The 27,442-nt window shown below is 40.3% G+C and overlaps 2 protein-coding genes and 1 pseudogene across 6 annotated transcripts in view; 1 reads left to right on the plus strand and 2 right to left on the minus strand.

Moving 5' to 3' along the window:
- The window catches only part of LOC137205406 (protein FAM228B), a 57,767-nt gene extending 38,667 nt beyond the window's left edge, over nucleotides 1-19,100 (minus strand). For 4 of the 5 annotated variants that reach the window (XR_010934120.1, XR_010934121.1, XM_067703580.1 and 1 more), the window contains exons 1-5: nucleotides 19,017-19,100; nucleotides 17,016-17,143; nucleotides 3,820-3,888; nucleotides 2,126-2,317; nucleotides 1,374-1,454 (exon numbers count right to left, since the gene is read on the minus strand). Coding sequence is in view for 3 of the 5 variants with exons in the window: in XM_067703580.1 (XP_067559681.1) it covers nucleotides 1,374-1,454; nucleotides 2,126-2,317; nucleotides 3,820-3,888; nucleotides 17,016-17,143; nucleotides 19,017-19,065 (519 nt within the window). In the remaining 2 variants the exon portion in view is untranslated. Of the gene's footprint in view, nucleotides 1-1,373; nucleotides 1,455-2,125; nucleotides 2,318-3,819; nucleotides 3,889-17,015; nucleotides 17,144-19,016 lie in introns of those variants that run through there. The other variant, XM_067703582.1, reaches the window with a different exon arrangement.
- PFN4 (profilin family member 4) lies at nucleotides 18,142-23,915 on the plus strand. The gene is made up of 4 exons (XM_067703587.1): nucleotides 18,142-19,111; nucleotides 19,403-19,540; nucleotides 20,349-20,454; nucleotides 23,402-23,915. Exons 1-4 carry the CDS (start codon nucleotides 18,995-18,997, stop codon nucleotides 23,428-23,430), a joined length of 390 nt encoding a protein of 129 aa, XP_067559688.1. The 5' UTR covers nucleotides 18,142-18,994; the 3' UTR covers nucleotides 23,431-23,915.
- Nucleotides 23,916-25,270: 1,355 nt separating this feature from the next.
- Nucleotides 25,271-27,372, minus strand: LOC137205408 (chromobox protein homolog 1 pseudogene; annotated as a pseudogene).
- Between the last annotated feature and the right edge of the window lie 70 nt (nucleotides 27,373-27,442).

The raw sequence follows: 27,442 nt of genomic DNA on the forward strand, positions 1-27,442 counted from the left end.
CCTGCCGCAGCAAGAGAAAGCCCGCGCACAGCAACGAAGACCCAACACAGCCAAAAAATAAATAAATAAATAAATAAATTTTTAAAAAAAGATCTGATTTCAAATCCCAATTCTAACCCTTACCAGGTATGCTACTAGTTAGTATGTCTAAGGATATAACTCTAAACTCTCAGTTTAACTCTGACCTATAAAAATAGTGACAATAGCACATACACACACCCTAATTTGGGGAAAAACTTAAAAGACCTGCTTTGCCCTGCAACTACCAGCAGTTTAAAATGTCTATGATTCAAGGTAGGTTTTTTGTTTTATTTTCTTTAATAATATCCACTATTAGCAAAAGTGTGGAAAAAATAGATTCTCGGGAGGAGGTACAAATTTATATAACCATTCTGAAGGACAATTTCGTGATATGAATTAAAATCATACATAATTTTTAACCCAGCAGTTCTACTTCTAGCAACTTACCCAACGGAAAAAATTAAGAAATAAATAGTTACAGGGATGTTCATCATAATGTCATTTATATCAACAATAGGTCAAAAACAATCTAGAGGTTCAAAATAAGGAATATGTTAAAAAAAAAAAAAAAGATGGTATAGCAAGATAGTATATGTGTTTAGAAACGTACCCGTACTCTGCTATTTACAGCTGTGTAACCTTGCACAAGTAACTTAACCCACCCGTGCCTCACTTGCCTTATTTGTAAATTAGCAGTGAATGCTCAAATAAAGTGAAAAGAAATCTTAACATTTGGTTAAGCTCTCAATGCAAGTTAGCTATTAATAACAGAATACCATGTATTGATTACAATTGTATATTTACATTTACTGACAAAGAAAGAAAGCAAATCATAAACTACTGAGAAAAAAAAGATTTTAAAACCTAATGTGTGGTATGATCCCATTCTTGTTAAATAAAAATGTGTACATATACCTACCCATAGAAAGAAGTGGTTTTTTTTAATTGAAGTATAGTTGGTTTATAATTAGAAAGAAGTCTTGAAGAATATACAGAAAAATGTTCATGAGTTCATTCTGGGTAATGGAATTGTGAGTGGTCTCTTATTATTTATTTTAAAATTGATTTTCTCATTTACATATCATAAAAATATATTACTTTTGTAACAAATTTAAAAGTCTGAAATTTTTTAACGTTATCTATCACCCAATTATTATACAATATTTTCAAATTTTACAGAGGTTTAATTTACTTTGGACTTTGGCTTTTTTGTTCCTTTCTAAGATATGGAGATGGGACATGATTCTTAAGATTTTACTGCATTCATTGGAAATCACTAAAGGACTACTTATATATTAGGACTGCTCAAAAAAACAAACCACATAATACCAAAGTTAAAATTAGAAGTCTACCTTCAAAAAATTCGGGTCCTCTTTTTTCATGTAAAAAGGATCATATTCTTTTGGATCATAATGCTCTATAAATGCATTTCCCTATAGGAAGGAAATAAAACCACACATAAGAACAAGCAGTCCATAATTAATTTTGAGCATAACAGGACTCAAGAGTCAAACACACAGTTCCACTCTTATGCTTTGAAATGGCATCAATGACAGATGCAAAAGGGAAGGGAAGACCAAATTGGAAATTAAATTTAATGTATTTAAGTAAGAAATATTATAGTGATAGAAGGAATCTACTTAAAATTTGCAAGATTTTAATAAAGGATGTTGGAACACTAAAAGATACAGGAATTTGTTTTTAGGTACTTAATATTCAAACATCTCAGATCTCTTAAAAATGCCAGGAGAACAGAAATATTTTATAGCTTTATAAATAATCAAGTTCCAAAATAAAAAACAAAAAATTCAAAAAAACATATATCTTGAACCTAGAGTCCAATTTTTTTAAATTGGTATATAAAATTAACAATTACATAGGAGAAAGAAAGAAAAATTATACTAATGTACACATTTAAATTCAGACCTAACCCTTTCCCTCCATCCTTTCCACATGCCCTGGATTTAAGAATAGTATGTGCTATAACGGAGTACAGATTACACATATACAGAATTGGGAAGGGCAGGCTGTTTGGATGATTATAAATAAAGATAACTGTAGCTTTTAAAGCAACTGAAAAAAGTAATAAATGATCTCTTAGTACCTTTTTATTTACATATTTTAAAAAAGCATCTAATTCCTCTTGTCTCCTTTTTATAATCTTCTTATGTGAAGCAACATTTTCTATAATTTTCTTCTGGAGAGGATCTGCCACATGATCAACCCATCTTTTATATAATATCTCTTTTTTTCTTGCATTTAAGAAGTCATGATGCTTTAAATATTTACCTAGTTCCTAGTAAACAGTGATAGGAAAGACAAATATATTATCTTAAAGTTTTCTTGTTCCAAATTTTAAACTTAATTTATATTCATAAGAATAACCCACAAAATCATCCATTAATTAAATCATTTGGTTGGCTTCTGTGTGACACACACAATACTGGAAACAAAGAATACATGAATAAATTAGACAACATGCCTGCTCTCCCTGGAAGACAGACAACAAAACAAATCTACAAAACAAAAGGAGGAGGGACCATGTAGCAAGAGATATATGGGGTTCAAACAGATACTAGTATACCAGTGTTCACTGCATCATTACTCACAATAGCCAAAAGGTGGAAACAACTCCAGTGTTCATCAACAGATGAAGGTATAAACAAAATGTGGTATATACGTATAATGGAATATTATACAATCATAAAAAGGAGTGAAGTTCTGACACGTGCTACAACATGGATGAACCTTAAAAGCAATATGCTAAGTGAAATATGACAGACACAAAAGGATAAATATTGTAGGATTCCACTTATATGAAATGTCTAGAATAGGCAAATTCATAGAGACAGAAAATAAATTAGATGTTACCAGAGGTTTGCGGAAGGAGAGCTGGGAAGTTACTACTTAATGACTACAAAGTTTTGATTGGGGTGATGAAAAAGGTTTAGAAATACATAGTGGTTATGGTTGCTCAACAGATAAATGTAATTAATGTCACTGAATTGTACACTCAAAAATGGTTAAAAAGCAAATTTTATGTTATATATATTTTACAATAGAAAAATTAAATTTTTTAAAAGATTTCCAAATTGGTAGACATTTGGGATGGGCCTTAAAGAACAGAGTTATCTAGGAAGAGAAGGAACGACACAGAATGAGGAAGAAGAATATTCTATGGAGGGAATTCCCCGGCGGCCCAGTCATTAGGACTCCACACCTTCACTGCCGAGGGGCCGAGTTCAATCCCTGGTCAGGGAACTAAGATCCCACAAGCCGCACAGCACAGCCAGAAAAAAAAATAAGAATACCTAGTGACTCCACAGAAGCCCCACTAACACGAAGGAACAAGTGAGTAGGAGGAAACTCTTATAAGGTATCTATAAAAGAGTCCTCACAAAGTATAGGAAGAGAGGAACTAAATTAAAGCAATCTCAGAGCTCTTTTAAGTTCAATCCTAAAGGCTAATGAGTGTTTTAATTGTTTTCTATATTTTCTAAATTTTTTTTTTTTTTTTGGCGGTACGCGGGCCTCTCACTGTTGTGGCCTCTCCCGTTGCGGAGCATAGGCTCCAGACGCGCAGGCACGGTGGCCATGGCTCACAGGCCTAGCCGCTCCGCGGAATGTGGGATCCTCCCGGACCGGGGCACGAACCTGTGTCCCCTGCATCGGCAGGCAGACTCTCAACCACTGCGCCACCAGGGAAGCCCCCTAAAATTTTTATAATGACAATGTACTACATCTGAAATGGAAAAACAAAATTTAATTTTTGAGACACATTCTGCAGCCAATTCTTACCTTAATTATATAATTTTCTCTGTATAATATTGATTGAATAGCTGCATCAATATCTTCTTTAGCTAATGCCTAAAATGACAGAATGACATTTTGAAAATCAAATATTTGAAAATTAAATTATTAATACTACCTAGACTCATAATATTTTATGTGACATACATATCCCTGGAAAGTTCTCTATAAATCCAATTTTTCTACTTCAAATCATATCATCAGTACTTTTTAAAGAGGATTTGAATCTTTCTGCTCTCAGCTACAGTTCACTCTCGGGAAAAAATAACTCAGATCACAGACATTTTGAGTCCCAATATGGTCAAATGACTTCGCCCAGACACACATGGTAGGTAAAACCCATCTTTTTTCACATCCTATAAAGTGATACAATCAGGCCTCTATTTGAATTCATTTACTCTGAATGAATTCTATTTGAATTCATTTAGTCATTATAGCTATCAAATATTAATACTTTTTATGAACAAGCCACATTTTCAGTATTTTAAAGCAACACAATCTTCAGGAAATAGCTCATAAAATTAAATTTTTCCATTTTCATAACAAATTTTCCACAATTAAACATGTCAGAAAATGCAAGAGGTTGATTTCTAGCACACATGTGAATGTAATTAACATCACTGACTTACACACTTAAAAATAGTTAAAAAGAGTAAATTTTATGATATAATTTTTCCACAATGGAAAAAATGATTAATAATAAAAGAGTCCCAAAGTGGGCATTTGGGATGGGCCTTTGAAATCCTCTCATAATTACACAAAAATAAAATATTCTCAAATTAACTGTCATTGGAATTAGTTGTCTTCACTTCCACTACCCTTGTTTTCCAGAATAGATGAGTAAAATCTCAAAATCTAAGAACTAACCTTCCCCATTAACACACAAGGAAATTAAGGCTCAAGGGAGTTAAGCAACAACCAGAAGCCTAGAAAATCCTGCACTGAGCCCAGAATTCAAACTCAAATGTATCTAACTCTAAATGCATTTTCTTTGTCTTTCTGCCTCAGAGTTGCTATTCCTAGCAAATCTACTGCTGTCAAAACCAAGATGAGTACTGAAATATTAAAACCACCACCTGAAAATACTGGAGACTGACCCAGAGCAGGAAGAAACTAAAGGGTAGTCAACACTTGGAAAAAGAGAACAGCACTGGAAAAGTTTTCAGTTCTTTATGGACTTTTGTCTAACAGCAGGCCTCAGTCATAGCTAAACAAGGTAGCTCAAATGCAGACAGAAATACACAGTTTTACAGATTCAATAATTAGAAGACAGAGTTCAGGGCAACCATAGCAGCAGAAAAATGAAGAGGAGAAATACCTGAAAGGAGTAAGCCATAGACAGAATGCCACAAATTCTGCAGACCAAATCTCTGGCAGACCCTTGAACTACATAAGCACAAATCAGACTCCGTGGAGCCCAGCTAAAGCTAAAAAAGACTAAACAGTGATTTCACCTGCTGCCAACTGCAGGAGAGACAAAGTTCAGAGTTCATGTTCAGCCAAGTTAACTGCCTGCTAAAACAAAAACTCAGTATTAATCACAGGAACATAACAGAATCCAGACCCTTTACAATGTATCTCTCATAACGTCCAAAATCACTAGACAAACAGGAAAACGTGACCCTTACACAGAAAGACAATCAACTGGAGACCAACTCTGAGATGGCCCATATGTTGGAATTAGCAGACAAGGATTCTAGGTCAACTATTATAGCTATGTTTAAGAAGTTATAGGAAAATATGCTCATAATGAATGAATAGAAAACCTCAGCAGAAAAATAGAGACTGAAAAATAACCAAGTGGAAAATACAGTTCTTAAATTTAAAAAACAAACAAACTTAAATGGGCTTAACAGCAGATTGAAGATGACATAAAAAGAGTCAGTGAACTTGAATTCAAATCATTAGAATTTATCCAATCTGGGAAACAGGAAGAAAAAAGACTGGAAAATGAATAGAGTTGTAGCAACTTATGAGACAATAGCAAAAGGTTCAACAAGTTGATAACTGGAGTCCTAGAAATGATAAATAAAAGAATGGAATAGGAGAAGAAAGAAAGTTAGGAAGGAAGATAGAATAAGAGGGAACAGATTTATCCTCCTACCTTAAAAAAAAAAAGTTAAACAACAGTTCAAGACACTGGACATCAGGCTATGAAGGACAGTGGCCCCTGAGATACAGAACACAAGGTAAGCCTTAAAATAGCTCAATAGAGCCTGGAGAGAATTTCCAGACTGTGGCACAGAGAGGAGGAAATCAGGTGGAATCCACCTGTCTCCCTGAAATGAGCAGGGGAGCTGGGAGTCTGGGGAGGCCAGGGTAGCTACAGTTCATAGAGCACAGTACCAGAGGGAAGAAAGTCATACAGAGAAAGAGCTTTAGGGATCTGCAGAGAATTAGATCTGTAGAGGGTCCCCCCTGCGTCTTCAGGTGAATGCTGAACACTATATGCATGTGGGGAAACTACCCAAAGAAACACTGGGCAAAGAAGTACCTGAAAGGATTAGGGGAACAATCCCTAGAGGTCACACAACCCCAGGAGTTATTCCTCTTAACATCAGCCAGGGTGACAAACTTTATGGTGCATAAAACAGAGTTGAGTACTTAGAGGGGTTTTACAAAATAAGTACTAAAGCAAAATTGGCCATACACTAAATGATACTACAGTTCTGTCTAACAAAGCTTGGTGGCAAGACATGAAAAAAATCAGACTGTGTCCAAGTAACTTAACCGCATACCAGAACAAAGCTCAGCATATTTATTGGAAATCAAAGATATCCAGCACTCAACAAGGAAAAATTCACATCTGGCATCCAATTAAAAACATCACCAGGCATACAGGTCATGGAAGAAACCTAAATGTCCATCGACAGACGAATGGATAAAGAAGTTGTGGCACATATATACAATGGAATATTACTCAGCCATATTGGATAAAAAGGAACAAAATTGAGTCATTTGCTGAGACGTGGATGGACTTAGAGACTGCCATACAGAGTGAAGTAAATCAGAAAGAGAAAAACAAATATCGTATATTAACGCATGTATGTGGAACCTAGAAAAATGGTACAGATGAACCAGTTTGCAGGGCAGAGGTTGAGACACAGATGTAGAGAACAAACGTATGGACACCAAGGGGGGAAAACCGCGGTGGGGTGGGGATGGTGGTGTGCTGAATTGGACGATTGGGATTGACATGTATACACTGATGTGTATAAAACTGATGACTAATAAGAACCTGCAATATAAAAAAACAAACAAAAACAACTAATACTAAACTTTCTTTGGGTTATTTGTATGGAAATATGTTTATATAAATGTTTCAGACATTACATGAAATTTCTAAAAATCTTATATGTTCTGGTATAATGTTATAAGTCATAATTCTAGTTATTACTTTAAAATGTATATCTCAGAAATTAAAAAAAAAAAATCACCAGGCATATAAAGAAGCAGGAAAATTTGACTAATGAAAAGAATCAATCAAAACTACCCCAGAGGAGACTTCCTTGTGTTCCAGTGGCTAAGACTCCATGCTCCCAATGCAGGGGGCCTAAGTTTGATCCCTGCTCAGGGAACTAGATCCCACATGCCGCAACTAAGAGTTTGCAGGCCGCAACTAAAGATCCCACATGCTGCAACTAAGGATCCCACACCCAGCAACGAAGACCTGGTGCAGCCAAATAAATATTTTTTAAAAAAACTACCCCAGAAATGACACAGATGATATAATTATTAGACCAAGACATTAAAATAGTTCATAAGTGCAGGAAGCTAGACGAAACAGCAGACGTTTTGAGACACGGAAGATTTTTTAAAAGGCCCCCTAAAAACTTAAGGGATAAAAACCACAATGTCTGAAATGAAAAATACAACAGACAGGATTATCAACAGACTGGGTATTACAGAAGAAATGATTAGTAAAGTTAAAATCATAATAGAAGCTGTCCAAAATGAAATGCAGGGAGGAAAAGTATGAAAAAGTTTAACAGATAATCAGTGGGCTATGGGATAGCTTTAAGCAGGCGATTAAACATGTAATTTTACTTCCCAAAAGGAGAAGGGGTGGGGTAGAAAAAATATTTTAAGAAACGATGGTTGAAATTTTTCCAAATGTGTTGGGAACTATACGCTCACCAATACTAGAGGTTCAATGAACTCTAAGCAGTAGAGAAACTGGAACCTTCATACATTGCTGATGAGAATGTAAAATGGTACAGCCACTGTTGGAAACAGTAGGCAGCTCCTCAAAAAGTTAAACACAGAATTACCATATGACTTAGCAATTCCATTCCTAGGTTATATACCCAAGACAGCTGAAAACATATGTTCACACAAAAACTTGTATACAATGTTCACAGCAGCATTGTTCATAATAGTCAAAAACCAGAAAAAATCCAAATGCCCATCCACTGATGAATGGATAAATAAAATGTGGTATATCCATATACTGGAGTATCATTTGGCCATAAAAAAGAATGAAGTGCTGATACATGCTACAACATGGATGAACCATGAAAACAGTATGCTAAGTGGAAGAAGTCAGACACAAAGGACCACATACTACATGATTCCATTTGTATACAATGTCCAGAATAGACAAATCTAAGAGAAAGTAGATTAGCAGTTGCCAGAGAACAAAGGAGAAGGGAATGGACAAGGACTGCTAAACGGTACGAGTTTCCTTTTTGGGGTGATGAAAATGTTCTGGAATTAGAGAGGTGACGGTTATACAACCTTGTGGATATACTAAAAACCACTGAATTGTACACTTTAAGGTAGTGAATTTTAAATTAAAAAATGCACGGGCTTCCCTGGTGGCGCAGTGGTTGAGAGTCCACCTGCCAATGCTGGGGACACGGGTTCGTGCCCCGGTCCGGGAGGATTCCACATGCCACGGAGCGGCTGGGCCCAAGGGCCATGGCCGCTGAGCCTGCGTGTCCGGAGCCTGTGCTCCACAATGGGAGAGGCCACAACAGTGAGAGGCCCGAGTACCACAAAAAAAACAACGACAACAAAAAAAAAAACACACAATGAGGGACTTCCCTGATAGTCCAGTGGTAAAGAATCCGCCTTACAATGCAGGGGACGCAGGTTCGATCCCTAGTCGGGGAACTGGGATCCCACATGCCATAGGGCAACTAAGCTCGCGTGCCACAACTACTGAGCTTGCACACCTCAACTAGAGAGACTGCGTGCCGCAAACTACAGAGCCCACGCACCCTGGAGCCTGAATGCCACAACTAGAGAAGAGAAAACTTGCATGCCACAACTAGAGAGAAGCCCGCGCACCACCACAAAGATCCCACATGCCTCAACAAAGATCCCACGAGCTGCAACTAGGACCCGACGCAGCCAAAAAATTTTTAATTTTTTTAAAACACCACACAATGAAACGTGACTCTACATCTTTTGAAATGTGACTCTACATCTTTTAGAATGTCTCAAAAGACTACACCTACACACACACACACACACACACACACACGAACACACACAGACTGTACCAAATGTTGGCTAGGATGTGAAACACTGGAACTCCCATACACTGCTAGTGGAAATATAAAATAATATAACTTTGGGCTTCCCTGGTGGCGCAGTGGTTGAGAGTCCGCCTGCCGATGCAGGAGACACGGGTTCGTGCCCCAGTCCAGGAAGATCCCACATGCCACAGAGCGGCTGGGTCCGTGAGCCATGGCCGCTGAGCCTGCGCATCCGGAGGCTGTGCTCCGCAACGGGAGAGGCCACAACAGTGAGAGGCCCGCGCACCAGAAAAATAAATAAATAAATAAATAATATAATATAATATAACTTTGGAAAACAGTTGGCAGTTTCATAAAATATTAAATTCATTTACCATATGACCTAGGCATTCTACAACTAGATGTTTACCCAACAGTAATGAAAATATATATCCATATAAAGACATGTACATGAATGTTCCTAACAGCTTTATTTATAATAGCCAAAAACTGTAAACAACCCAAACGTCCAATGACAGAATAGACAAACGGGGGTATATAGCATTCAGCAAAAAAAAAAAGGAACTGAGTACTGAAACATGAAACAACATGGATGAATTGCAAATTATACTGAGTGAAAGAAGCCTGACAAAAATAATACATAACATTATATTTGTATAAAAAAATTTAAATGTACAATAAACTATAGTGAGATTGGTTCAAGATCCGGAGTAGAAGGACGTGCTCTCACTCCCTCCTGAGAGAGCACCGGAATCACAACTAACTGCTAAACAATCATCAACAGGAAGACACTGTAACTCACCAAAAAAGATACCCCACATCCAAAGACAAAGGAGAAGCCACAATGAGATGGTAGGAGGGGTGCAATCACAATAAAATCAAACCCCATATCTCCTGGGTGGGTGACTCACAAACTGGAGAACACTTATACCACAAGAGTCCACCCACTGGAGTGAAGGTTCTGAGCCCCACATCAGGCTTCCCAACCTGGGGATCCGGCAACAGAAGGAGGAATTCCTAAAGACTCAGACGTTGAAGGCTAGCGGGATTTGACTGCAGGACTTTGACAGGATTGGTGGAAACAGAGACTCCACTCTTGGAGGGCACACACAAAGTAGTGTGCACATCGGGACCCAGGAGAACGAGCAGTGACCCCATAGGAGACTGAACTAGAACTACCTGCTAGTGTTGGAGGGTCTCCTGCAGAGGCGGGGGGTGGCTGTGTCTCACCGTGAGGACAAGGACAATGGCAGCAGAAGTTCTGGGAAGTACTCCTTGGCGTGAGCCCTCCCAGAGTCCATCATTAGCCCCACCAAAGAGCCCAGGTAGGCTCCAGTGTTGGGTTGCCTCAGGCCAAACAACCAATAGGGAGGGAACCCAGCCCCACCCATCAGCAGTCAGGTGGATTAAAGTTTTACTGAGCTCTGCCCACCAGAGCAACAGCCAGTTCTACCCACCACCAGTCCCTCCCATCAGGAAACTTGCACAAGCCTCTTAGATAACCTCATCCACCAGAGGGCAGACAGCAGAAGCAAGAACTACAATCCTGCAGCCTGTGGAACAAAAACCACATTCACAGAAAGACAGATAAGATGAAAAGGCAAAGGGCTATGTACCAGATGAAGGAACAAGATAAAACTCCAGAAAAACAACTAAATGAAGTGGAGATAGGCAACCTTCCAGAAAAAGAACTCAGAATAATGATAGTGAAGATGATCCAGGACCTCGGAAACAGAATGGAGGCAAAGATCGAGAAGATGCAAGAAATGTTTAACAAAGACCTAGAAGAATTAAAGAACAAAGAGAGATGAAAAATACAATAACTGAAATGAAAAATACATTAGAAGGAATCAATACCAGAATAACTGAGGCAGAAGAACGGATAAGTGACCTGGAAGACACAATGGTGGAATTCACTGCTGCAGAACAGAATACAGAAAAAAGAATGAAAAGAAATGAGGCCAGCCTAAGTGACCTCTGGGACAACATTAAAGGCAACAACATTCACATTATAGGGGTCCCAGAAGGAGAAGAGAGAGAGAAAGGACCTGAGAAAACAGTTGAAGAGATTATAGTCGAAAACTTCCCAAACATGGGGAAGGAAATTGCCACCCAAGTCCAGAAAGCGTAGAGTCCCATACACGATAAACCCAAGGAGAAACACACTGAGACACATAGCAATCAAATTGGCAAAAATTAAAGACAAAGAAAAATTATTGAAAGCAGCAAGGGAAAAACGACAAATAACATACAAGGGAACTCCCATAAGGTTAACAGCTGATTTCTCAGCAGAAACTCTACAAGCCAGAAGGGAGTGGCATGATATACTTAAAGTGATGAAAGGGAAGAAACTACAGCCAAGATTACTCTACCCGGCAAGATCTCATTTAGATTCGATGGAGAAATCAAAAGCTTTACAGACAAGCAAAAGTTAACAGGATTCAGCACCACCAAACCAGCTCTACAACAAATGCTAAAGGAACTTCTCTAAGTGGAAAACACAAGAGAAGAAAAGAACCTACAAAAACAAACCCAAAACAGTTAAGAAAACGGTAATAGGAACATACATATCAACAATTACCTTAAATGTGAATGAATTAAATGTTCCAACCAAAAGACACAGGCTTGCTGAATGGATACAAAAACAAGACCCATATATATGCTGTCTACAAGAGACCCACTTCAGACCTAGGGACACATACAGACTGAAAGTGAGGGGATGGAAAAAGATATTCCATGCAAATGGAAATCAAAAGAATGCTGGAGTAGCAATAGTTGTATCAGATAAAATAGACTTTAAAATAAAGAATGTTACAAGAGACAAGGAAGGACACTACACAATGATCAAGGGATCAATCCGAGAAGAAGATATAACAATTATAAATATATATGCACCCAACATAGGAGCACCTCAATATATAAGGCAACTGCTAACAGCTATAAAAGAGGAAATCGACAGTAACACAATAACAGTGGGGGACTTTAAAACCTCACACCAATGGACAGCTCATCCAAACAGAAAATTAATAAGGAAATACAAGCTTTAAATGACACAATAGGCCAGATAGATTTAATTGATATTTATAGGACATTCCATCCAAACACAGCAGATCACACTTTCTTCTCAAGTGCGCACAGGACATTCTCTAGGATAGATCACAACTTGGGTCACAAATCAAGCCCTAGTAAATTTAAGAAAATTGAAATCATATTAAGCATCTTTTCTGACCACAACGCTATGAGATTAGAAATCAATTACAGGAAAACAAATGTAAAAAACACAAACACAGGGAGGCTAAACAATACGTTACTAAATAACCAATAGATCACTGAAGAAATTAAAGGGGAAATCAAAAAATACCTAGAGACAAATGACAATGAAAACACAACGATCCAAAACCTATGGGATGCAGCAAAAGCAGTTCTAAGAGGGAAGTTTATAGCAATACAATCCTACCTCAAGAAACAACAAACATCTCAAATAAACCATCTAACCTTACACCTAAAGGAACTAGAGAAAGAAAAACAAATCCCAAGTTAGTAGAAGGAAAGAAATAATAATGATCAGAGCTGAAATAAATGAAATAGAAACAAAGAAAACAATACCAAAGATCAATAAAACTAAAAGCTGGTTCTTTGAGAAGATAAACAAAATTGATAAACCATTAGCCAGACTCATCAAGAAAAAGAGGGATAGGGCTTCCCTGGTGGCGCAGTGGTTGAGAGTCCGCCTGCCGATGCAGGTGACACGGTTCGTGCCCCGGTCTGGGAAGATCCCACATGCCACGGAGCGGCTAGGCCCGTGAGCCATGGCCGCTGAGCCTACACGTCCGGAGCCTGTGCTCTGCAACGGGAGAGGCCACAACAGTGAGAGGCCTGTGTACCGCAAAAAAAAAAAGAAAAAGAAAAAGAGGGAGAGGACTCAAATCAATAAAATTAGAAATGAAAAAGGAGAAGTTACAACAGACACCGCAGAAATATAAACCATCCTAAGAGACTACTACAAGCAACTCTATGCCAATAAAATGGACAACCTAGAAAAAATGGACAAATTCTTAGAAAGGTATATCCTTCCAAGACAAAACCAGGAAGAAATAGAAAATATGAACAGACCAATCAGAAGTAATGAAATTGAAACCGTGATTAAAAATCTTCCAACAGGGCTTCCCTGGTGGCGCAGTGGTTGAGGGTCTGCCTGCCAACGCAGGGGACATGGGTTCGTGCCCCGGTCCAGGAGGATTCCCACGTGCCGTGGATTGGCTGGGCCCGTGAGCCATGGCCACTGAGCCTGCACGTCTGGAGCCTGTGCTCCACAACAGGAGAGGCCACGGCAGTGAGAGGCCCGTGTACCGCAAAAAAAAAAAAAATCTTCCAACAAACGAAAGTCCAGGACCAGATGGCTTCACAGGTGAATTCTATCAAACATTTAGAGAAGAGTTAACAGCCATCCTTCTCAAACTCTTCCAAAAAACTGCAAAGAAACACTCCCAAACTCATTCTATGAGGCCACCATCACCCTGATACCAAAACCAGACAAAAATACCACAAAAAAAGAAAATTACAGACCAATATCACTCATGAATATAGATGCAAAAACCCTCAACAAAGTATTAGCAAACAGAATTCAACAACACATTAAAAGGATCATACACCATGATCAAGTGGGATTTATCCCAGGGATGCAAGGATTCTTCAATATACGTGAATCAATCAATGTGATACACCATATTAACAAATTGAAGAATAAAAACCATATGATCATCTCAATAGATGCAGAAAAAGCTTTTGACAAAATTCAACACCTATTTACGATAAAAAACTCTCCAGAAAGTGGGCACAGAGGGAAACTACCTCAACATAATTAAGGCCATATACGACAAACCCACAGCAAACATCATTCTCAATGGTGAAAAACTGAAAGCATTTCCTCTAAGATCAGGACGAAGACAAGGATGTCCACTCTCATCACTATTATTCAACACAGTCTTGGAAGTCCTAGCCACAGCAATCAGAGAAGAAAAAGAAATAAAAGGAATACAAATTGGAAAAGAGGAAGTAAAACTGTCACTGTTTGCAGATGACATGATACTATATATAGAGAATCCTAAAGATGCCACCAGGAAACTACTAGAGCTAATCAACACCATGTGGTAAAGTTGCAGGATACACAATTAATGCACAGAAATCTCCTGCATTCCTATACACTACTGATGAAAAATCTGCAAGAGAAATTAAGGAAACACTCCCATTTACCATTGCAACAAAAAGAATAAAACACCGAAAAATAAACCTACCTAGGGAGACAAAAGACCTGTATGCAGAAAACTGTAAGACACTGATGAAAGAAATTAAAGATGATACAAACAGATGGAGCGATATACCATGTTCTTAGACTGGAAGAATCAATGTTGTGAAAATGACTATACTACCCAAAGCAATCTACAGATTCAATGCAATCCTTATCAAATTACCAATGGCATTTTTTACAGAACTAGAATAAAAAAATCTTAAAATTTGTATGGAGACACAAAAGACCCCGAATAGCCAAAGTGGTCTTGAGGGAAAAAAACGGAGCTGACTTCAGACTATACTACAAAGCTACACTAATCAAGACACTATGGTACTGGCACAAAAACAGAAATACAGATCAATGGAACAGGATAGAAAGCCCAGAGATAAACCCACACACCTATGGTCAACTAATCTATGACAGAGGAGGCAAGGATATACAATGGAGAAAAGACAGTCTCTTCAATAAGTGGTGCTGGAAAACTGGACAGCTACATGTAAAAGAATGAAATTAGAACACTCTGTAACACCATACACAAAAATAAACTCAAAATGGATTAGAGACCTAAATGTAAGACTGGACACTATAAAACTCTTAGAGGAAAACATAGGAAGAACACTCTGACAGAAATCGCAGCAAGATCTTTTTTGATCCAGCTCCTAGAATAATGGAAATAAAAACAAGAATAAACAAATGGGACCTAATGAAACTTAAAAGCTTTTCCACAGCAAAGGAAGATGAAAAGACAACACTCAGAATGCGAGAAAATATTTGCAAACAAATCAACGGACAAAGGATTAATCTCCAAAATACCTAAACAGCTCATGCAGCTCAATATTAAGAAAACAAACAACCCAGGGCTTCCCTGGTGGCACAGTGGTTGAGAGTCCGCCTGCTGATGCAGGGGACACAGGTTTGTGCCCCGGTCCTGGAGGATCCCACATGCCGCGGAGCAGCTAGGCTCGTAAGCCACGGCCGCTGAGCCTGCGCATCCGGAGCCTGTACTCCGCAACGGAAGAGGCCACAACAGTGAGAGGCCCGCGTACAGCCAAAAAAAAAAAGAAAACAAACAACCCAATCCAAAAATGGGCAGAAGACCTAAATAGACATTTCTCTAAAGAAGACATACAGATGGCCAAGAAGCACATGAAAAGCTGCTCAACCTCACTAATTATTAGAGAAATGCAAATCAAAACTACAATGAGGTATCACCTCACACCAGTTAGAATGGGCATCATCAGAAAATCTACAAGCAACAAATGCTGGGAAGGGCGTGGAGAAAAGGGAACCCTCTTGCACTGTTGGTGGGAATGTAAATTGATAAAGCCACTATGGAGAACAGTATGGAGGTTCCTTAAAAAACTAAAAATAGAATTACCACATGACCCACCAATCCCACTACTGGGTATATACCCAAAGAAAACCATAATTCATAAAGACACATGCACCCCAATGGTCACTGCAGCACTATTTACAATAGCCAGGACATGGAAGCAACCTAAATGCCCAGAAACAGACGAATGGATAAAGAAGATGTGGTACATATATACAATGGAATATTACTCAGCCACAAAAAGGAACAAAATTGAGTCATTTGTAGAGACGTGGAGGGATCTAGAGACTGTCATACAGAGTGAAGTAAGTCAGAAAGAGACAAACAAATATCGTATATTAACACATATATGTGGAACCTAGAAAAACGGTACAGATGAACCGGTTTGCAGGTCAGAAATAGAGACACAGATGTAGAGAACAAACGTATGGACACCAAGGGGGGGAAAGTGTTGGGGGGTGATAGTGGTGGGATGAATTGGGAGATTGGGATTGACATGTATATGCTAATATGTATAAAATGGATAATTAATAACCTGCTGTATAAAAAAATTCAAAAAAAATTTTTAAAAAATAAAAATAAAATTTAAGAAAAATAAAATAAACTATAGTGATAGAAAGCAGGCAGGGAGGGGGCACTCACAAAGGGACACAATGAGGAAACTTTGGAGGTACTGAATATGTTCACTGTCTCAACTGTGGTGATGGTTTCATGTGTGAATACATAGCTAGGAATTTATCAAACTGTACACTTTCAATATATGCAGTTTATTGTATATCAAGTATACCTTAATAAAGCTGTGTAGAAAAAAAGAATCTAAAAAAACAAAACCACAACATATATAAATTTGGGTGATGCAGTTAAAGCTTCAGAAGAAACTTCGTAACTCTGTTATACTAGAAAAGGTATATAACCCATGTTAAACTAGAAAATGGAGAGCAAAGTAAACACAAGGTTAATAGAAAGAAAGGGATAATAAAGAATAGAATAGAAAACACAGAGAATAATATATTTAGCACAGGCCACTTGTCAGTGCAACCACCCAAGTATAAACTTCAGAATGCCACTACTACTGTACCTCCATGAAGGAAAGTGGCTGGGGCTCCAGCCATTCGTTTGAGCTCTTGAGCCTGGTAAGTCTGTCAGTTATCACATCACTGTCTGAACTTTTCATTGTGTTCACAAATAACAGAGCCCCTAGAAAAACTAAAAAATCAGCTTACTTAGTAACGAGAATTCAGATTTATTCTCTTCTATTTGATTAATAATCACTATTCGTGGCCGTGAACGGACGTGGAACGGATTCTGAACTTTAGACACCCACACTTTCCCTAAGGAGAGGGGCCTTCACCCAGGATTCTGCTGGTGTCTTCCGAGCCAGCCTCCTTTAAGCAGGGGAGCTCTCTCCAGACCCACCCGCTGTCCCCTCGAATCCCAGGCTTCCCACAACGTGGCCCAATGGAGCCGGTGTGGCAATTCTCAGCCTGGCCTCTAGGAGTCGCATCTGCAGTTTTCGGAGTGGGCAGAGTTGCAGCCTTCTGACTCCTGAAGCACACCCAGGATGGGCTTCTCACAGAAGGAAGGAAGGGCTTTTGAACACAATTAGCTTGTCTTCAAGCTCTGAGAGTCCCAAACCGCCACCCCCAGACCCGTCCAGCCCCGTCCAGCCCGTGCCTGAGGGAGAAGCACCCACGACGCCGCCCCTTCCCTCCTACCCCGCTGGCAAGGTGCGTGTGGCCTCCGCCCGGCCTGCAGGAAAAGCTGCAGGCCGCGACAGGTACCTCAGCTCCCCTCCCTCGACTGGCAGGGCCTTCGGTTCTCTGGCACCACGACAGGGCCGGGCCCGACAGCCCACGGCGCCTGAGTCGTCAGCTGCGGCGGGAGAGTGAGCCCGTCCCACCTGAGGTCCAGTCAGCTCGAGCCCGTCGCCTCGGTAGATTAAGAACGTTTCGTGTCCAGAGATTCGGTCGAGGCACCCCGCGACCCCTCCGCCGCGGCGGACAAGGAGTCCGCGCGCCGCCGAGGCGGCCGGTGGACTCCGAATTCCGCAGGACCGCCCGGTCCGGAGACTCGGCCGCTGCGTCCCTGAGTCCCGCGCAAATGCGCTACCGCGGACCAGCCTGGCTGAGAAGAAACCAGAAAAGTCGTAGCTCCGGCGCCCAACGGCTGGTCGTGGTCTGCGGTCGGGGCCGTAGCGCTTCTCGGTGACGGGCAGCTGCCGCAGCCAATAGCTGGGCTCGTCGCCCTCTCGCCCCGCCTCCCCCCTCGTCCGTTGACCGCCGCATGCGCTTCAAGCCAGCTTTTGGTTGAGTGTTGGGCTCCTTCCCGAGAGCAAGGGGGCTTTTCCTGGTCAGGCCCGCCGCGATCCCCCAAACCCTCTGCCCCTCCTGTGCGTGTCCGCAGCCAACCAGACTTGACATTAACACACCCTCCCTCGCCCTCAGTAACCCCGCTCCAGGGAACCCCCGTGGGCCAAATCGCTGCGAAGGGAGTGGCGGGCTAGGGGCTCCTTGGAATGACGAGTGTTTGTGGAGTTTGTCCCGATGAGGAGGGCCCAAGAAGACTTGGGAACCTGTGCGGAAAATGTCGCTTTAGGTTCCTTAAGGTGTTTTTAGTCCCCTGGGGTATTGATCAGTGTCCATAGTTGGTGCTGATGTTGGTCAGTGGGAAAGGAACGTGAGGACTCATGACCAGTATATCTCATTTAGTCTTGTTTACTTCAGTAGTTCTCCATTTCGTCAGGTTTTTAATTTTTTTAGTTTTAATCCTAGGTGATTCTGATGCAAACTATTGACACAGATAGAAAATTACGAGCTGTGATTTTCCAAACTCATAACCCTCTCTGTGAACTGATTTTCTATGATTCTGTTTTCCTCTTGAGTATTGGTGGGCACTGGATGATGGAACTCCATTTTCACCCTTCATCTTTTCAAAGTGCACATGCTGATATTAAAGCTGTCCAGGGTGTCTTAGGGACATTTGTATTCACAGGGCTTTTAAAAGCTAGCCAGAGCAGATGGTTTCAACTGCAGTTCCCTTTTTCAGGGCTGAGGGAGCATGAGCCATTTGCAGAACTTACTGTTAGATACACTCCTGGGAACGAAGCATGTAGACAGTGCAGCCCTCATCAAACTCCAGGAGCCGAGCCTATGTGTAGCATCACCTGGATTTAGTGTAAGAAAAAAACAGGCTTGGGCATAAGAGTTTAAATCTTTTTCTGTAAAGGCCATAGACAGTACATAAAAGAATGGGAGTGACTATGTTCCAATAAAACTTTATGAACACTGAAATTTGAATTTCATGTAATTTTTACATATCACAAAATATTATTATTTTGATTTTTTTTTCAACTACTTAAAAATGTAAAAACCATTCTTCATTTGCAGGCTTACAAAAACTGGTAGTGGTACAAATTTGGCCAGTCCACCATAGGTTGCCAACTTCTAGTCTATTTAACCTCTGCAGGTAATGCCCAGTGATGTCCGAACACTTGTGGATGGATTTGCCAAGAACCCTTTGAAAACCAGAAGAGAAGGATTGTATTTCAAGGAGAAGGACTACAAATGTGTCCGGGCAGATGACTATTCTCTTTATGCTAAGAGTGTGAGTGTTCAAGATTTGAAGACAACTTTGTAAAAACCTTAAGAAAAGAATTTGACTCCAGTTTTCAGTTCCTCTCCTGATACTATCTTTAAAACAGACTAAGCCTGTTACTGCAATGGCAATGTTTGAGATAGCAGTCTAGTGCCAGGAAGGCACATGTAAAAGAAAGTTCTAACAGAGAGCCTAGTTCTGAGAAATGTTCATTCCAGAATTTATCAACTGAACCTTGCCTGAACTGTCTCTTTCCACTGTAATTATTCCTCATACTCTACATTCTCCTTCTTTAAAAAACAAAGTGATATTACTCTTGTGCTTAAAACGTCTGTTGGTTCACTGTTGCCTATAAGGAATTAAGGGGATGACAGTCATATTTCTGTATGCCCTATATGATGGGTTAGGCACACTTCACCCACATTATAAAATAAGTAGCCTCATTTACAGATGAGGAAACTGAGGCTTAACCAGGTTAAATGACTCTTCCATAGTCATACAGCAGAAAATGGAGGTGCTGGGATTCAAGCCCAGAGCTATCTAATTCCAAAATGTATTTCCTTTCCGTGACATCGGTTGTTCTCACTGGGATAGGGGTATATTACAATCAATTCAGGAGCTTTTTTCAGAATACACATGCTGTTATTACAACAGTCTAAAACTTTTTGACAACTAAATCAGTGAAAAAGAGCGGAGAGTCCAAAAACAAACATAATGAATATGGAAGTCAGGAAATGGTGAAAAATGTGGCTGGCGCGTAACTTCTTGTCCTGTAACTAGAACCAAGAGAAGGGCATTCTGTTTTATTTTTATCCAGGAAAATACTGGTGTGGTTGTTGTGAAGACCCGTCTGTATCTTCTGGTGGCAACTTACACTGAGGGCATGTATCCTAGTGTCTGTGTGGAAGCCACAGAGAAATTGGGTAAGTTTGCTCCCAATGCCTGTCTTTGTTCCCTGTGGTAGTCAAGTCTTCTGACTGCAAGTAACCCAATCAAACCAGCTAGGGTAGAAAGGAGGAATTTATTGGAAGGGTACCAGGGTTACTTATATAACCGGTGAAAGGACAGAGTGCAGCTGAGCCACAAGGAAAATGGATTCCAGGGACTGGAACACTGCTAGCACTCCACTCTAGTCTCTCCTCCTAAGAGGGTCAGCTTTGTTCCATCCCATTGCAGACTGCCTCCTTTCCTAGTGGTGTCATGGTCAAGCCTTGCATCCTATCTCTTAATTTCTTGTAGAACCCTGATCTGACAAGTCTTAGATCATATAATTTACCTTTATATCAGTCAGCTGGGGTTAGGAGGTGGGAAAGGCAGGGTTAAAAAGCAGAGATGTAGTTGCTGGGGGCCATCCTCTATACAAGGATTTTCTACAGAAAAATAAATTACTGTGAGCCAGGCTTATTGGTGTCTGCTGCATTCCCCTTCCATGTCTCTACATTTTAAAATAAAGATCTAATGTAGAACTAACTGGGAAATTATATCTATGAGAGTTGAGCTTAATAAACGATAAATTGTATCTGTGTTTAGATTTTTTAATCTAAATTTAAATTTCTTTTTTTTAGCAGTTTTAGTAGTCGCTTTTAAAAAAAATATTTATTTATTTGGCTGTGCCAGGTCTTAGTTGCAGCAGGCAGGCTCCTTAGTTGTGGCATGCAAACTCTTAGTTGCAGAATGCATGTGGGATCTAGTTCCCTGACCAGGGATCGAACCCAGGCCCCCTGCATTGGGAGCGCAGAGTCTTATCCACTGTGCCACCAGGGAAGTCACCTAAATTTAAATTTCTAAAAAAAAGTTTTTGTTGGAGTTGCTTGAACACTCCTTTGAGATAGGAGAATCCTCCATCTACTTCTGCTAGTGAGGAAAGCAGCCAACCTTTCATTCTTTCAACGAATTCTCAGTGACGACCTACATGTATGTGCACTGCACTATCCTAATAAACTAGGAAATCAAAGCTGGTTAAGATAGTCTCTGCTTTCCATGCCTCTATACGATACTGCTGCCCTATCTGCCTGAAATATCTTCCCTTTCTGTCCCTGCCCTTTCACATCCAGTTGGCAAATTCCTAATTATCATTGAAAACCCAAATCAGATCTTGGGCTTCTCTCTACTGTGCTATGTATTTTATGCATACCTTTATTATTACTGACATTAGAGTCCTTTGTTTACCTTGATTGTGAGTCCCTAGAAGGCAAAAATTTCGTCTTAATCCAGTCCCTAAAACAGTGTCTAATGATGAGTAGGAAATTAATGCATGTTTGATGAACAAATAAATGAATGACCTCTGCCTAGCAGAATCTGGGAGGGCTCCAGACAGCGGAATCTTTTTTTTTTTGATTAATTTTTATTGGAGTATAGTTGCTTTACAATGTTGTGTTGGTTTCTACTGTACAGCAAAGTGAATCAGCTATACGTATACATATATCCCATCTTTTTTGGATTTCCTTCCCATTTAGGTCACCACAGAGCATTAAGTAGAGTTCCCTGTGCCATACAGTAGGTTCTCATTAGTTATCTATTTTATACATAGTATCAATGGTGTATATATGTCAATCCCAATCTCCCAATTCCTCCCACCCGCTCCTTTCCCCCTTCGTACCCATAGTTTGTTCTCTACATCTGTGTCTCTATTTCTGCTTTGCAAATAAGATCATCTACACCGTTTTTCAGACAGCTGAATCTTAAAGGATTAATTGAGAAATTAACTACCATCACAGAAACTACACACACACAAAATGTATATAAGTACAGACCTTCACAGTTGTCATAAATAGTTCCCTGGCATGGATTGTCATAAACCATGCTACATGGCTGGCAATGAGGTATTCTAGGAGCAAATAGGACTGAGCGTAGGCAAGACACAACTTAGGAAGCACCTAACAGGAGGGGTGATTTCCAGCATGGGGGGAACAGGCAATTACAACCACCGAGGATCTTTCCTGAGCAGGTGTCAGGATTTAAGGGAGGTTCAGTTTCAGTAGCGTAGGGCAGGAGCAGGAGGACAGAATGGAGACTTGTATATCTGGGCTAATTATCGAATTAAAGCTATCCAGAAAAGGAAGCCAGGAAAATGAGCAATTAGGCTCTAAAGAGGCCAGACGCTATCCTATCAGCTGTGGCCCAGGGCTAATTCCCCAGGTATCCTGTGGAGAAGGCCAGAGAAGTTGCCTGCCCACTGTAATGTAGATTCTGTGGCTGGCACCAAAGAGTGCTTAGGGCCACAAGAGACTCCAAAGAATGTGTGTTATTTAGAAGGACAGGGCTGACATCATTCCACTAAGATCTCACTACTCTGGGAAGGGATCGGCTATCTTGGAAGTGACTGAATGCTCATGAGGGATGGATGAGGCTGATATCCACTCAGGAGCCAGTTACTTATCTCATGTCTCTTTTTTTTTTTTGGCTGCGCCCACATCGCTGGCAGGTTTTGCAACCAGGGATTGAACCTGGGCCACCGCAGTGAAAGCGCTGAGTCCTAATCACTGGACCTCCAGGGAATTCCCGCATGTCTCATTACTCTATTTCCTTGACTTGTTTTTCTTTTAATTATATTTTTCTCTTTCAAAAATTATGCATGACAATTATAGAAAATTTGGGAAATAAAGAGCTATTACAATTTTTTATTATGAAAGATTCTAGGAGCATTGTGTGTGTGTATATATAGATACACAAATATATATCTCCCCTAATAGACAATGAACTCCTTGAAGTCAGGGATTGGGTCTTAACTATCCAGTCATCCTTGTATCTCCAAGTACTTAGCACAGTGCCTAGCACGTGGTAGTTACGAACATTTATGGAATAAATGAATGAATCATATTGTGATAATGTACTGTTCATAAGTAATAACTATATTCTGTTTTCTTTCAGGAGAATATCTAAGAAGAAAAGGAAATTAAGTCATCAGAGGACTATGAAAGACAGCTTTTATGATTTTAGAAGAAAACTATAGATCCTAAAGAAAAAGTAATGCCTTATATTGTGGTTGAAAAATACTAGGCAGAAGATACTGAAAAGGAAGAATGAGTTAAGGAAGCAATTTTTCTTATTTCAAGAGATCCTCTTCTTTAATTGGAATTACTTAGTCCACTTTATTTGTTCCTTTTTTTTTTTTTAGTGTTGGTCATTGGCATGAATGTGAGGCATTTCACAGGGCATATGATAGTTTCACAGGGCATTTCTGTTGGGAGACTCCTCCATGAGTCTCTGTATTCCCACACATCTTGCTAGGTATGCCAAGAATACAAGGCCCTAACCACTCTTCATGCAGACCATTTCAGGGTTATGTTGCAGGAAGCAACCTTGAAAAATGAAGTGATGTCTCCCTTCAGAACCAAGGGCAAGCTTGCTTACTGCTTGCTCTGAAAGAGGTAGATTCCCTGAATTCAGTGTTCCTGTCCTAGAGTGCAGCTCACTGCATGTGTGGCATCTATCTGGTCCACATCACCCCTGTGGGACCTGGGGAAAAGGGGAACCAATGTAAAGACCACCCAACAACAGGCCACTTGTCAAGGTATCTGAGGGACACACTGCACTCCCCACCATCTGCAGGCATCTGATTTTGTTGAGCACTGGAAAGGTCTTCCCAAAAATCAACTCAAAAAGATTTCTGACTCCACCTCCCTCACTTCCTCCTAGTCCACACAACTTAGTGGGGTCAATGAATACAGCCTTCCCCAGAAAGGGTTCATCTCCTCTTGGTCACCTCCTGGGTGATGATCAGAATGATGAGGGTAGAGAGTATATATAACCTATTTTGAAAATTCAGGATTCTACCCTGATCATTCCTGGCCATGGTGCATCTTTCTTTCTCCTAATAGCAACCCCAGGCCAGTCTGTTTGTACAGCCTCCAAGTGTCCCTAGGGAGGGAATACCATAGGCCACTGGCATTTCTTGACATTACCATGCAGTTTTCTGAATTCCAAAAGCATGCTATCTGAGGCAAAGTGTCTTTCGTTAATGTTTATAAAATTCTCCCACTTTCAGGTTTTGTATAACAGCCTTTCAAGGAGCCTACCTCCAATACAATTCCTTTTCTGAGCTTGGGTGCCAAGAACTACAGATTTGTTCTGGGTGGTCAAGCTGACCACTGTCCGTTCATTCATTTATCTGTTCAGCTGCTTGATTCTTTTCTGAATTAGAGGTAAAAGTACATTTAAAATTTACTTATTTAGCATTCGTTGAGTAGTCTACTGTGTGCTAGGTACTGTTGATACAAAAGTAAATAATACATACACCCCACCGCAGATAGGATTACAATTTAGTGAAGAAAATTTATAAATGAGTCACATTACCATGTGACAAATGCTGTAACAGATAGAAAAAAAGAACTGTAAAGCACAAAGCCTAAAGCAATCAACTGTGCATTCAGGAGCCTGAAAATGCATTTGAAGTGAATCTGGAAGAATAAGTAAGTACAGAAGAGAGCGAAAAGCATTCCAGGTTTAAGGAATAGCATATGCAAGTTCCTGTTGTGTGAAAAGAATGGTGAGAGGTTCAGTGTGGCTGGAAAATAGTATGTATGAGAGAATGATAAATGAAACTGGGAAGATGGATGGGGCCAAAGGAGAAAAGGCTACTTTCTTCAGGGTAACTCAAAGGACATCAAGCAGTGTTGCGGTATAAACAGTACTTTTTGAAACTTTTATAATTTTGATTGCAAAAGTAATATACACTCATAAAAACACTTGAGAAAATAAGTTACTCATAATTTCACATTAAATGAAAACAACTGTTGGTAGTTTTTGTTATTTTCTTCCAGTCTTTTTTCAGTGCACATAATATATACATTTTTTTTATAAATCTATAGTTTTATTGAGACAAAAACTGACAGTGTTGGTATGAAGTTTAACATTTAAACAAAAGTTTTCACAGAAACCTAACACATGCCTAAAAAGATTTTACAACAGAGTTCTAGATGCAGGTCTAAATGATGTCAAGAACTGATGGATCTCATGATTCAAGACAGCATTTTGGGTTTTAGTTAATTCTTAGGATTAAAAAAATTTGTTTTGTTTTAAAGTGAACCACTGCCCCAGTATGAAAATTTAATCTCCTGAGACCAGGGCTTCAGAAATCATTCAACTCTTGAAGTGACTCTGAACTTGTGCTGTCAGTGACTGAACCCTGCCACCAATGGTCTCAAAGTTCAAAAAACAGAGGCTCCAAGAGTTTTCCACCCTAAGAGCACCGGCCCTTGTCTTTGCCTACTCTCCCATCTCCTATACCACCCTCTGCCCTTCCCCAAATACTTCAGCCAGTGGCTTGGATAGAGAAGCTGATATTTATAACTTCAAAATCGGAAAAGAAAGGGTCTTCTTGTCAATTTCAAGAATTAGCACCTCTAAGACAGAATGATCTGCCTGTGTATACAACTCCAATAAGACATTTCCTCCTCAACCAGTTTCCATCCCCCAAATGGCAGCTTTGGTAACTTCTTAACTGGGAAGTTAAGAAGTTACCAAAGCTTAATGCTTTTTGGGAACAGCATTAAGCTCAGGCAGGGAACACCTTGGCTTCTAAGTTTCAGGCATTCACAGCTTTTAAACAGTCTCTCACAGACCTCATTTAGGTTGCCAATGACATTTTTTGAAAGGATGAAAAATTCTGGACACAGAACCAAATCATCATTAGTTGTTCTTTCCTTTGTTTCACCATTTTCCCCCAACAGGCCCCAAATTTTAACAAAAATGACTCTAACCCATCCCCCTTCTTTCCCACCCCATCTCTCCCACCCCAAATAATACACCAGAAATAGCCAAAAACTACATACATGCTACACTGTAAAAATGCAGAGTTAACACTATTGGGAAGAAGGTTGTGGGTTGTGGAGATGCTCTTTGAAGATCTACAGTATCTTTTGCTCTCCCACATCCTATTCTGCAAGTTTTGTCCTTCATAGAAGGCCCTTTGCTTTTCTCAGCAAAGTTCAGAATGGGTTGTCTTGAAACACTGACCCTCCTTCCCCTCCACTGGGATGGGTGTGCAAACTATACAGCATGTAGCAGCTTTAAAGCACTTGGGCTGCTGTAGGGCACAGAAACTATACTGGCTCTTCAAAGGACATCTTCTCAAGCCCCCTCTACGGTGTCAAGACAAGTAGAACTCCTTCTTTCCCCACTTGAAACCCAGTCAGATGTGACAGGGGCTGGTACTCAGGAGAGTTAATTCTTGTCATCTTTTTTGTCATCATCCTCCGAGGGGTAGGAATGCCACGTCAGCCTTTCCTCATAGGAGGATATAACAACCTGTGGGCACTTGACATTGGCTTCCTTGGCAGGGACCAGGTGAGCCTCATCAGTTTTTCCATTTCATCAGGAACATGAGTTCTCCACTGGAGTCTGTAGCTCCAATAATCCGCTCCGATTCCAAACCCCCGGCAAAGCCTTGTGGCTTTTCTGACTCTTCTTTCTTCTTCTTTGGTTCGCTCTCCTCCCCCTTATCTTCCGAATCAGAATCAGCTTTGCGCTTGCCTCCCTCTGATTTATGTCTCGTGTGCTGTTTTCTGTGACTGCAGGAACTCGGCAACGAGGTCGGGGCGATCCAGGTTTTCTTCTGGCTCCCAAGTGTTGTCCTCATCTGAGAACCCCTTCCACTTTAGGAGGTACTCCACTTTGCCCTTTACCACTCGACGGTCGAGAACTTTTTCCACCACATATTCTTCTTCTTCTTCTTCTAGCACCTCCTCCACTTTCTTCTTGTTTTGTTTTTTCCCCATAGTACCCACCAGCTTTCTGGTATAAAGGGTGACGCTGCTCAGAGCAGCGCCCACGAGCCCGAGAGGAATCGGTGCCGTGCTACTGGCGCGTCTTGTCGGGCCGGCCAGGGGAGTGGCGACCATAATATATACAATATAACCTAACCTAAATCATGAACACAGATGGTTGACAACCCACCCTGTTCATATAGCA

Source organism: Pseudorca crassidens, chromosome 14 (assembly GCF_039906515.1).
Source record: "Pseudorca crassidens isolate mPseCra1 chromosome 14, mPseCra1.hap1, whole genome shotgun sequence".
Classification (NCBI taxonomy): domain Eukaryota; kingdom Metazoa; phylum Chordata; class Mammalia; order Artiodactyla; family Delphinidae; genus Pseudorca; species Pseudorca crassidens.